Source organism: Callorhinus ursinus, unplaced genomic scaffold (assembly GCF_003265705.2).
Source record: "Callorhinus ursinus isolate GAN/ISIS: 27379988/994484 unplaced genomic scaffold, GSC_fseal_2.0 scaffold43, whole genome shotgun sequence".
In the NCBI taxonomy this organism is placed as follows: Eukaryota; Metazoa; Chordata; class Mammalia; order Carnivora; family Otariidae; genus Callorhinus; species Callorhinus ursinus.
In genome coordinates, this window is record NW_027397105.1 from 1,667,934 (window position 1) to 1,680,539 (window position 12,606).

General features: G+C 49.9%; 1 protein-coding gene across 1 annotated transcript; it reads right to left on the minus strand.

The window, feature by feature from the left end:
- Positions 1 to 1,018: 1,018 nt before the first annotated feature.
- GP1BA (glycoprotein Ib platelet subunit alpha) lies at positions 1,019 to 3,675 on the minus strand. Its single transcript, XM_025864426.2, has 2 exons — positions 3,605 to 3,675; positions 1,019 to 3,371 (listed from the first exon to the last, which is right to left on the minus strand). The coding sequence occupies exon 2, from the start codon at positions 3,363 to 3,365 to the stop codon at positions 1,467 to 1,469; it is 1,899 nt and encodes a 632-aa protein (XP_025720211.2). The 5' UTR covers positions 3,366 to 3,371; positions 3,605 to 3,675; the 3' UTR covers positions 1,019 to 1,466.
- Between the last annotated feature and the right edge of the window lie 8,931 nt (positions 3,676 to 12,606).

The window sequence follows — 12,606 nt, forward strand, 5'->3', positions numbered from 1 at the left end:
ACCCCGGCTGGGCCCTCCCACCTCTGCCTTCCTCTTATTCACTCCTGGCGCTTCCTGGCCTGGGCCACGGTGGAGCCTGGGCCGTGTCCTTAAGAGGTTCCAGGTCCACAGGGAGAGATGGCCCAGGGGCAGGTGGGGGCGGGAGTGGAGCAGTGGACCGCTGCAGGGTAATGTGGAGGCCCTGGCCCTGCCTGGAGGAGAGAGCCATGCTGGTGGCGGTCAGATGGATGGGGCAGCACACCTGCCCGACAGGAGAGCGAAGCCTCCGAGGGGAAACCCAGGATGGGGGGGAGAGAGGGGCAGGTGATCTCAGAGCTTGCAGCAGCGGACCATGGGGCATGGAGAACCCGTTGTAAGACGTCAGCCGGGTGAGTGCGTAGAAGCCCTTAATGGTCAGGCTCCAGATTTGTCCTCTCTCCAGGGGAGACTTCCAAGCAGGGCAGGTGCAGTCGGGCTTTGAGGCCTGGGTCACCTGGAGAAGGGGGTTCTCAGCCCGGGGTGGCTCAGCTTTCTCTCCCATTTTCTGTGCCCCCAGCCTTGATTTGGGCTGGAGACACCACAGGAGAGACAGCCCACTCAGTGCAGTGAGAGGAAATGGCAGTCTAGGGGAGCAGGGGAGAAGCAGGTTCTGGTATGCGAGCCGGACACCTGCCTGGGACAGCTCGGCGCTGAGCAGAACCCACCACAATGGCCCACGCCGTCCGGCCCACACCCACGGGGCCGCTGGCCTGGGCAGGGCGGGAGGCCGTGGGTGCGGGCAGGTGCCCACGTTGGCTCCTAGGCGGCCCGGGGCAGACACACCTCGGCAGGGGCCGCTCCAGGGAAACCTGTGGGTTTTGAGCTGGTCCTAGTGCTTGCAGTGGCCTGGCGGGCAGCACCGCAGGGTGAGAGGGGGCACCCCAGGCTGGTGAGCTTTTGTGGGTGAGTGATCCAACTTGGGTGGGGGCAGGTGGGGCTTCAGACGTGTGAATGACAAGTGCCCTGGACACTCTTCGTCTCCAAAGGAAACAGGTTTTTTTGAAGTTACCTTTTTATTCTCCAAATAACATACAACGGTGGAAAACTACAAAATGCTCAACAGAAAAAGGAAAGGAAACCACCATGTTTACGCTCCCCGGGGACGATCAGGGCTCACATCTTGATACAGATCTTTCCCAGTTCCCTTCGGTACACGCGTCTGAGAATCCTGCCCTGTTCCCTTTCCTTTTTCCTCAAACTTCCTCCAAAGTGATGGTAATGACCTAGTGGTTTGTGAACCCCTCCTGCAGCATAGGGAGCTTTGTTCTATGACCCACCCTGCTCCTCTCCACCCCTGCTGCTTCGCTGAGGTTGTGCGTGTGGTACCACGCTTCTGATAAAAGTGACTAAATCTCCCCCTGACCCTGTGCTCCTTGCCCGCCCACCCCCAGCTAGATCCCAGTACAAAAGGCCATCACAGCCTCCGTGGGTCCCCAAACCAGCCCCCCTCAGAGACTGTGGCCAGTATACCTAATGCCCACTGTTCCCAGCAGGTCCTGACCCCGGCCCAGACTCAGGGCAGAGGGCCGCCGTCCTGCCTGGAGGGGCCCCACATGACCATCAGCCCGTACCCACAGGAAGAGGCTGGAGCGGAAAATGGGGAGTGAGCCTTGAAAGAAAAGCAGCCAGGCCCGGGGCATGGTCACTTGCTTTCCCCTCTGCAGCTCCAGATGTGTGGTGTGTGTGGCTGTGGCCAGGGCCCGTGGCCCTGTGGGCTGGGCCCAAGCCAGCAGCCGGATAAGGACCACAGAGGCAAACAGAAGCCAGAGGAGACCCAAAACATAGAAGCCCAGGGGGAGGAGACAGCAGAAGTCAGGGTTGAGCAAAGGGTCATTTCTGGAGCTCTCCAAATTCCCTTGAACCACCTCGTGGGCCTTTGGGAGGTAGACAAAGGAGGTGGTTGTTGGGTATTGCAAAATAGTAGGGAGTGAGGTTGATTCTGGGATCTCAGATGTGGTCAGTTCAGACAAGATTAGGGTTGTGGTGGGCTCCGGGGTGGTGGGGGTTGTGGTGGGGGGCGTGGTGGGCTCTGGAGTGGTGGGGGTTGTGGTGGGGGGCGTGGTGGGCGCGGGGGTGGGGGGGGGGGGGGGGGGGGTTGTGGTGGGCCCCGGGGGGGAGGGGGTGGAGGGTGTCGTAGTTTCCAGGCTGGTGGGGAGCATGGGCTCTGGAGTGGTCATGGTCATGGTGGAGGTCGTGGGGTGGGGCATGGTGGGCTTCAGGGTGGTGGGGGGTTTGGTGGAGGGTGGGGGATAGGGCATGCTGGACATGCTGGGCTCTGGGGCAGTTGGGAATCTGCTCTGTTTCTTCGTGGACTCCAGGGTGTAAGACAGATGGGACATCTGGTGGTCTGGAGAAGCAGTGGATGCCGAGTGGAGGGGGGCCCGGTGGGTTGTGTGGGCTCTGGTGTCGGTGGAGAAGCTGACCACAGCCCTGGTGGCAGGTACCTTTCCCACCTCTTCTTCTTCATAGTCATCATAACCTAGGTCAACCCCGTCCCCGAGAATGGAGCAGCCCTTCCCTGGGTAGGTGTAGACGGGTGTGTTGTATGGGTTGACGCATTGCACGCTCCCCACGTTGGGAGTCATGGCCTTGACGTCGACACCCTCCTTCCATAAGTAGACATTATTGGAGTTGTCCTGCAGCCAGCGAGCGAAATAGAGGATCTCGCAGTCACAGGCCCAGGGGTTGTTGTGGAGAAAGGCGAAAGGGAGGAGGAGGTCCCCGAAGAAGCCCTTTGGGATGGTGCGCAGCCAGTTCCCTTGGAGGTAGAGGGTGTCGAGCTCCCCCAAGCCATCCAGGAGCCCTGGGGGCAGCTCATTCAACTTGTTGTCGGCCAGATTGAGCTTCCTCAGCTGGGCCACGGGCCTCAGGAGCCCCGGGGGCAGAGTCCTGAGCTTGTTGCCGCGCAGGTAGAGCTCATGGAGCCGGCTCAGGCCGTTCAGAGCACCAGGAGACAGCGCGGTCAGCTCGTTGTAGGAGGCGTCCAGGGTGGTGAGGGCTGGCAGGGCCTGTCCTAGCAAAGGCAGGCTCTTCAGCTTATTGTGGGAGACGTCCAGGGTCTCCAGCTGTGGCAGCACCCCGTCCGTGTGCAGGGTGGTCAGCTGGCTTTGACGCAGGTACAGCTGTGCGAGCTGGGTCAGGGACGCCACGGATGCTGTGGAGAAGGTGCCCAGGGGGTTCTCGCCCAGGTGAAGGATGGCTGTGTCTCTGGGCAGATCTGGAGGCAGTGCCTTCTGCCCCCTGTTGTCACAGTTCACTTCCAGCAGCCTGGTCACCTTGGAGACCTCACAGAGCAACTGGGGGTGTGAGGGGCGCGGCAGCAGAAGCAGCAACAGGAGGAGAGGCATGGGGACCTGGGGGTCATGGGAACACACGTGGGCACCTCGTGGGCGCTGGGCGTTATTCCTCCAGACTCTAGCCCCTGCTGCAGCCTCGGGGATCCCTCCAGAAACGCAGCCCCCAGACTCCTGCCCTCCCCACTGCCCTCTCCCGCCCTTGCCCCCAGAAGCCTAAACCGCTAGCCCCACGTCCTAGGTTCTTCTCCCTCCCTCAGCGGCCCTGTCCCCCAGCCCCAACTCCAGCTTACAGGCAGGCGGGAGGACCTCCGAGGGCACAGAGCTGCTCGCAGGGTGTGACTGCCGTCTCTCTCCAGCCCCAGGGAGGGCCTGGGCAGTGGCAGGAAGGGGATGGGGATGGGGAGGAAGTGCCCGCCTGATAGAGATGCCCTCCTGTGGCCTGGGAGCAGTGTCCCTCCCGGACACAGGCCCTTATCACCTCCTTCCACAGCCGTCCCCAGCCCTCCTTGTGGCGCTCTTCCCCCGCCTTCCATCTACACAGGACAGATTGGGAGTGGACCCCTCCAACCACCCCCGTCCCCCGGCTTCTACACCTCCCCAGCTGCCACTCACTCGCCCTTCCCACTTGCCAATTTTAACCCTTGCCGCCCTCTGCCTTTCTCCCTCTCTAGCACGGTTCCCCCACCCACTGGCTCCGTTGTGGCCAAGGTCACCAGTGTCCCCCACCCTTCTACACCCACCGGCACGTCTCCATTACGATCCTGTTTTCTGCAGCCTGCAGACCCACGGCCTCTCCCACCTTGGGCCTCATGCCGCTCACCTCCCTCTTAACCTCTCTGGCTGACGTTCCCCAGTCTTTGTAGACTCCTTCCTCTGTCCTTCCTGGAGAGTCAGCCTGCCCCCAGAGTTTGGTCTTTGGTCCTCTCCTTTTCTTCTGCTACGCAGACACCTCACGTTACCCTCATTCATTCATTCCCTTGCTGTCAACCACCATACACCCACCCCAGTGACTCACCTCTACTCAGACCCAGACCCCTCTCCGGAGACCCAAAGCCCTAGGTCCCACTGCCTTTTGGATTCCTTGGGTGTCCCACAAGCATTAAAACAACATGTTCAAAACTAATCTCACCATCTCCCTCCAAATAGCTAACCCTCCTGTGTTGTCCAGCCCAGTGAATGGGACCATCGTCCGCCCATTTAGCCACTCAGTCAATACAAACAGAAACCCCGATGGTCATCCTTAACTCGTTCCCTCCTTCATCCCCCGTCCAACCTGCCACCAAGTCCTGCTGGTTTTACCTCCTAATCTCTCTCTGGAATCCACTTTCCATCCCCACTGCCACCATTCCCAGTCCAGGACACCAGCTCTTCTCTATGGCTTCACTGCAACAGCCTCCCAGCTGGTCTCCTGATGCTCTGACCTCCCTTCTCCCCATCCCCAGAACTGCAGATTTGTTCATATCCTTCCACTGTTTGAAACTCGTCAGGTGGCTCCCTATAGCTCTGAGATCCCTGACGTGGCATACAGGGTCCTGCATGATCTGACCCTTGCCTACCTGTCCAGCCCCATCTCTCAGCACTCCACCTTTCTTTCTTTCTTTCTTTCTTTTTTTTAAAGATTTTATTTATTTGTGAGAGAATGAGAGAGCAGGAGAGGGGGGGAAGGTCAGAGGGAGAAGCAGACTCCCCGCTGAGCAGGGAGCCCGATGCGGGACTCGATCCCGGGACTCCAGGATCATGACCTGAGCTGAAGGCAGTTGCCCAACCAACTGAGCCACCCAGGGGCCCTCAGCACTCCACCTTTCACTCTAGTAGATCATTTTGTTTCTTTCTTGTGCCTGGGCTCTCTTTTCACCCCTCACCCGCTTCCGCCCAACCCTTACTTATCTAGAGAGTCCCAGCCCAGAATGTCTTCCTCTGGAAAGCCTTTTTAAGACTTCCCAAGACTTGGGGCACCTGAGTGGCTCAGTCGTTAAGCGTCTGCCTTCGGCTCAGGTCATGATCCCGGGGTCCTGGGATTGAGCCCCGCATCGGGCTCCCTGCTCGGCAGGAAGCCTGCTTCTCCCTCTCACACTTCTGCTTGTGTTCCTTTCTCTCACTGTCTCTCTGTCAAATAAATAAATAAAAATCTTAAAAAAAAAAAAAAAAGACTTCCCAAGACTTGGGGCACCTGGCTGGCTCAGTTGGTGGAGCATGTGACTCTTGATCTTGGGGTCATGAGTTTGAGCCCCACGTTGGGCACAGAAATTACTTCAAAACAAAACTTCCCGAGACCAAATGAGGTGCCTATTTCAGAGAGTCAGCTACCATGTCCATTGGTCCACCACCCCTTCTAATGATTAAAATGCCCCACCGACTCTCCCCCAGCAGGGGCGTCACGCAACCACATGAGTCTGCCCCTGTCTGCTCCTTTCACCACAAGCCCAATGCAGTTAATCCGTACATATGCCATTTATATAATTTGCCCACTGCAAAAAGTACTTGAGAACATGGAGAAAACAAGGAATCAAGCATCAGGAAGTGTGTGAGAGAGAGGCCGTGAGGTGGAGTGGGGCCCCTGGAGTTGCTGACTGTTGGTGTATTGGTATCAGGGTTTTTTGTTGTAAGCAACAGAAAACATCCTGGTGAGTTTAGGATGAAAGGGAATTTGTTAAACATACATTGGCCACTTTATAGACTTCCCAGTAAGGGCCAGACAACCAGACTTGGAACTGTGTAGCCCGGAACAGAATCAAGCTGCAGAACCAGTCTGGCGAGCAAAACTCTGCTCCTGCTCCAAGACCAGATCACTGAAGCCCGCACTGCTCCAGCTGCTGAGCTAGAGACTCGGTGTTACCACAACCTCCCTGTGCAGAGAGAGGATCCTGGACCACCTCCTCCTCCTTTGTGGTACCGGCTCCTGATTCAAAGTCTGGGTGTCTGTTGGCTTAGTCATACTTCTGTGACCCAGATGCAAGGAAATCTGGGAAAGCAAGTCTGGTGGTTTCAGGTTTTGTAATAGGCCGATTCTGCTTCTCCAAATATTCCTAAATTGAAGGTTTTTGCAGACACAGAAAAGGGATTCATATGCTTTGGAACCTACTGAAAGGATCCTATATTTCATTTTCTTCACATGTTAATGTTCTGAATTTTTTTTTCTAATTTCACATCTTTGAATGCTTGGGATTAAAATTACTTGACCATTATGAATTATTCTTTTAATATAATTCTAGGTTGGTTTGCCCACCTTTTACTTAGACCTTTTACATCTAAGTTAGAAAATAGAAGTGACTTGTAGATTTCTTTTGAGCGGCTTTGTCTTTTTTCTATTTGCTTCTTTGGTTTTGTTACCAGAGTTATGCTGGCTTTAGAAATTAAGTTGGAAAATTTTATATTCTCTGGAAAAGTTAGAGATCATAGGGATTTTCCATTCAGTGCAGGGTTGGTGGAATTCACCTATAAAACCATCTGGACTTGATGCCATTTGGGGGATAGCTTCTGGAATACCTTTCCAATTTCTATAATTTTTGGTCTGTTGAGGTTTCTTGGGTCAATTTTGATCTTGAGTCAATTTTGGTAATTGATAGTTTCCCATAAAATATCTATTTCATGTGGCTATTCAAATTTATTATTGCAGGTTTGAACACTTATACTTTTATCATTTGTTAAAATCTCTATATCTGTAGTCATGAGCCCTAATGTTGTTTGTCTTTTCTCTCTCTCTTCCTCCCCACCCCCTCTTTTTTTCCTCACTGGACTTGCCAAGGATTATTCTATTTTACTGGACTAGTCAACGAACCAGATTTTTAAAAAAGATTTTACTTATTTATTTGATAGAGAGAGAGAGAGCACAGCAGGGGGAGCGGCAGGCAGAAGGAGAGGGAGAAGCAGATTCCTCGCTGACCAAGGAGCTTGATGCGGGACTCGATCCCAGGACCCTGAGATCATGACCTGAGCTGAAGGCAGACACTCAACTGACTGAGCCACCCAGGTGCCCCAAAGAACCAGATTTATTAGTTGTACTAGTCAATTGCTTTTTTTTCCCTCTTCAGTGATAAATGTCTGCTTCCACCTTTAATAATTCTTACTTTGAGCTTATTTTCACGTTCTCTTCCTACCTTCTTGAGTTGAAATCTTAGTTCACTTATTTTCTTTTTTTTAATTTTTTTTTATTGTTCTGTTAATCACCATACATTACATCATTAGTTTTTGATGTAGTGTTCCATGATTCATTGTTTGTGCATAACACCCAGTGCTCCACGCAGAACGTGCCCTCTTTAATACCCATCACCAGGCTAACCCATCCCCCCACCCCCTCCCCTCTAGAAACCTCAGTTTGTTTTTCAGAGTCCATCGTCTCTCATGGTTCGTCTCCCCCTCCGACTTACTCCCTTTCATTCTTCCACTCCTGCTATCTTCTTCTTTTTCGTTTTTCTTAACATATGTCGCATTATTTGTTTCAGAAGTACAGGTCTGTGATTCAACAGTCTTGCACAATTCACAGCGCTCACCATAGCACATACCCTCCCCAATGTCTATCACCCAGCCACCCCATCCCTCCCACCCCCTACCACTCCAGCAACCCTCAGTTTGTTTCCTGAGGTTAAAAATTCCTCATATCAGCGAGGTCATATGACACATGTCTTTCTCTGATTGACTTATTTCACTCAGCATAACCTCCAGTTCCATCCATGTCGTTGCAAATGGCAAGATCTCGTTCCTTTTGATGGCTGCATAATATTCCATTGTGTATATATACCACCTCTTCTTTATCCATTCATCTGTCGATGGACATCTTGGCTCTTTCCACAGTTTGGCTATTGTGGACATTGCTGCTATAAACATCGGCGTGCACGTACCCCTTCAGATCCCTACATTTGTATCTTTGGGGTAAATACCCAGTAGTGCAATTGCTGGATCGTACGGTAGCTCTATTTTCAACTGTTTGAGGAACCTCCATACTGTTTTCCAGAGTGGCTGCACCAGCTTGCATTCCCACCAACAGTGTAGGAGGGTTCCCCTTTCTCCGCATCCCCGCCAACATCTGTCGTTTCCTGACTTGTGAATTCTAGCCATTCTGACGGGTGTGAGGTGGTATCTCATTGAGGTTTTGATTTGGATTTCCCTGATGCCGAGCGATGTTGAGCACTTTTTCATGTGTCTGTTGGCCATTTGGATGTCTTCTTTGGAAAAATGTCTGTTCATGTCTTCTGCCCATTTCTTGATTGGATTATTTGTTCTTTGGGTGTTGAGTTTGATAAGTTCTTTATAGATTTTGGATACTAGCCCTTTATCTGATATGTCATTTGCAAATATTTTCTCCCATTCTGTCGGTTGTCTTTTGGTTTTGTGGACTGTTTCTTTTGCTGTGCAAAAGCTTTTTATCTTGATGAAGTCCCAATAGTTCATTTTTGCCCTTGCTTCCCTTGCCTTTGGCGATGTTTCTAGGAAGAAGTTGCTGCGGCTGAGGTCAAAGAGGTTGCTGCCTGTGTTCTCCTTTAGGATTTTGATGGACTCCTGTCTCACATTTAGGTCTGTCAACCATTTGGAGTCTATTTTTGTGTGTGGTGTAAGGAAATGGTCCAGTTTCATTCTTCTGCATGTGGCTGTCCAATTTTCCCAACACCATTTGTTGAAGAGACTGTCTTTATTCCAATGGACATTCTTTCCTGCTTTGTCAAAGATGAGTTGACCATAGAGTTGAGGGTCCATTTCTGGGCTCTCTATTCTGTTCCATTGATCTATGTGTCTGTTTTTGTGCCAGTGCCATACTGTCTTGATGATGACAGCTTTGTAATAGAGCTGGAAGTCCGGAATTGTGATGCCGCCAGCTTCGCTTTTCTTTTTCAAGATTCCTCTGGCTATTCAGGGTCTCTTCTGGTTCCATACAAATTTTAGGATTATTTGTTCCATTTCTTTGAAAAAAGTGGATGGTATTTTGATGGGGATTGCATTGAATGTGTAGATTGCTCTAGGTAGCATTGACATCTTCACAATGTTTGTTCTTCCAATCCATGAGCATGGAACGTTTTTCCATTTCTTTGTGTCTTCTTCAATTTCTTTCCTGAGTATTTTATAGTTTTCTGAGTACAGATCCTTTGCCTCTTTGGTTAAATTTATTCCTAGGTATCTTATGGTTTGGGGTGCAATTGTAAATGGGATCGACTCCTTGATTTGTCTCTCTTCTGTCTTGTTGTTGGTGTATAGGAATGCCACTGATTTCTGTGCATTGATTTTATAGCCTGCTACTTGACTGAATTCGTGTATGAGTTCTAGCAGTTTTGGGGTGGAGTCTTTTGGGTTTTCCACATACAGTATGATATCATCTGCAAAGAGTGAGAGTTTGACTTCTTTGCCGATTTGGATGCCTTTGATTTCTTTTTGTTGTCTGATTGCTGTGGCTAGGACTTCTAATACTATGTTGAATAGCAGTGGTGATAGTGGACATCCCTGCTGCATTCCTGACCTTAGGGGAAAAGCTGGCTTTTCCCCATTGAGAATGATATTTTAGTTCATTTATTTTCAATCTTTCCTGCTTTTCAGGTAAATCCACTTAATTCCTACTTTTCATCTGAGTACTGCTTTGTGCCACTTAACATGTTTTATCATGTGATACCTAAGGGAAATATGTGTAATTTTTTTTATCCAGCATCCATTCCTCTTGGATAAGAGGACCCCAGTTTCCTTTTGGGAGATTTCATCTCCTCAGACGAGTACAGACTTGATAGGAGTATAGAAGTAGGCACGCTGCCCTCTCGCCTTGGAAACCCAAATGTCTTTGAAAGTTCCTTCCACCGGGTACTTCCTGTCTCCACCTGAGTTTAGCTCCGGGATGTAACCTAATCATGGACAACTGTTCCCCTTGTCCTAGGATTTCAAATGGTGAATGTGGTGACAAGAAAAGAGAAAATAGAACTGGACAGTATTCATTTCAAGAAAGTGCTCAGGAAAAGTGTAGAGTGGTTCCTCCTACAAAGGCCCCATTGCCACCTGGTTCCCAGGCAATTCTGGACTGTCCACGTTCACTTGTACCCAGTGAGTCCCGCATCTTTCCAACAAGTCTCTGTTGCAGTAAGTCAGGCAGAGTTGATCTCATCCAAAGAGTCCAATTCAATGTTCTAGCTGTGGTTCATTTTTATTTTTATTTTTTTAAAGATTTTATTTATCTGAGAGAGAGAGCACATGAGAGGGGGGAGGGTCAGAGAGAGAAGCAGACTCCCTGCCGAGCAGGGAGCCCGACGCAGGACTCAATCCCGGGACTCCAGGATCATGACCTGAGCCAAAGGCAGTCGCTTAACCAACTGAGCCACCCAGGTGCCCTGTGGTTCATTTTTAAAGAGTTGGTGCAAGAGACATTAGTTGGAGGTCTACTCAAGATCCACTCAACTTTTCTTTTTTTTCTTTTGAAAAATTACTCCTATTCCATCCTTAGGATTCTTGGTGGGAATGATTCTATCCCAGCTGCATAAGTGGAACTCAGCCAATCACTAGGGCCCAGACAAGTAGCCTGATATAAGCTGGTGAGGGTATCCCCTGGTCAGAGTGAGACTAGTCCAGCGACAGAAACAGAAAGTAAGTGGGTCCCTTTCATAACAAGGCCCAAGACTTCCATGGGATGGTTGAAGAAAGCATACTTTCTCTGTATGTGGACAGGAAATATGTAACCCCAGATGAGCTGTTGGCATCCATCTTGTGATCACAAGGGCTGTGGTCTTAGGATGAAGCTAATGTCAGCGAAGCCATAAAAAAGAAAATGGGAAGAAACCATTGGCATTACTGAGATGCTGTATCAAACCAATTGTGAAGTTCCGTGAGCCAAAAATCTGCTTATTTCTTTAAAAAAAACAATTGGTATTGGGATATTTACTTGAAACATAATCAGCTTTAAGAGGTAAAGATTGTATTTTCCATTTTTCTTTTTTTTTTTAAGTAGAGCTGTCTGCAAAGGTATTTTTTAAATTTCAGGTGGATTTTTAAACATTAGATTCACATGCAATTGCAAGAAATAAGACAGAGATCCTGTGTATCCTTTATCCAGTTTCCACCCATTAGTAACATCTTGCAAAACCATACTGCACTATCACAACCTGGATATTTTTTTTTAAAGATTTTTTATTTATTTATTTGAGAGACAGAATGTGAGAGAGAGCACATGAGAGGGGGGAGGGTCAGAGGGAGAAGCAGACTCCCTGCTGAGCAGGGAGCCCGATGTGGGACTCGATCCCGGGACTCCAGGATCATGACCTGAGCTGAAGGCAGTCGCTTAACCAACTGAGCCACCCAGGCACCCCACAATCTGGATATTGACATTGTTCTCACCATAAAGATCCCTCATATTGTCCATTTATACCCACACTCAACTTCCTTCCTACCCCCGACAACCACTGCTCTGTTCTTCATTCCTATAATCTTGTTGCATCAAGAATGTTCTATAGGGGCGCCTGGGTGGCTCAGGCCTTAAGCGTCTGCCTTCAGCTCAGGTCATGATCCCAGGGTCCTGGGATCGAGCCCCGCATCGGGCTCCCTGCTCAGTGGGAAGCCTGCTTCTCCCTCTCCCACACCCCCTGCTTGTGTTCCCTCTTTGCTGTGTCTCTCTCTGTCAAATAAATAAATAAAATCTTTAAAAAATTGTTCTATAAATGGGATCATACAGAATATGACCTTTGGGAGTCGGCTTTTTTTCACTCAGCATACTTCTGTGGAGATTCATAGTTTGTAACGTGCGTTGGTAGTTCATTTCTTTTCATTGCTGGGTAGTATTCCATTGCATGGATGTAGCACAGTTTAACCATTCAACAACTGAAGGCCATCTGGGCTGATTCCAGTTGTTAACTGTTATAAATAAATCTGCCTTAAACATTAGTGTACAGATTTTGGTGTGAACATCAGTCTTCATGTCCCTGGGAAAATGCCCAGGAGTGCAATTTCTGGGTCATGTGGTAGTTGTGTGTTTATTTGGGGGAGTTTATCTTTGGGTTATTCTTTTTTTTTTAAAGATTTATTTTATTTATTTATTAGAAAGAGAGTGAGCATGAGCAGGGGGAAGGGTAGGGAGAGAATCTCAAGTAGACTCCGCACTGAGAGTGGAGTCTGATGCGGGGCTCAATCTCACAACCCTGAGATCAAGACCTGAGCCAAAATCAAGAGTCAGATACTTAACCGACCTAGCCACCCAGGTGCCTCTCTTTGTGTTATTCTTTGGGTTTGTCCTATTTGGGGTTTGCTTGACTTCTTGCATGTCTGTTTATGTTTCTTTACAAATTTGAGTAGTCTCTCAGGACACCTGGGTGGCTCAGATGGTTAAGTGTGTGCT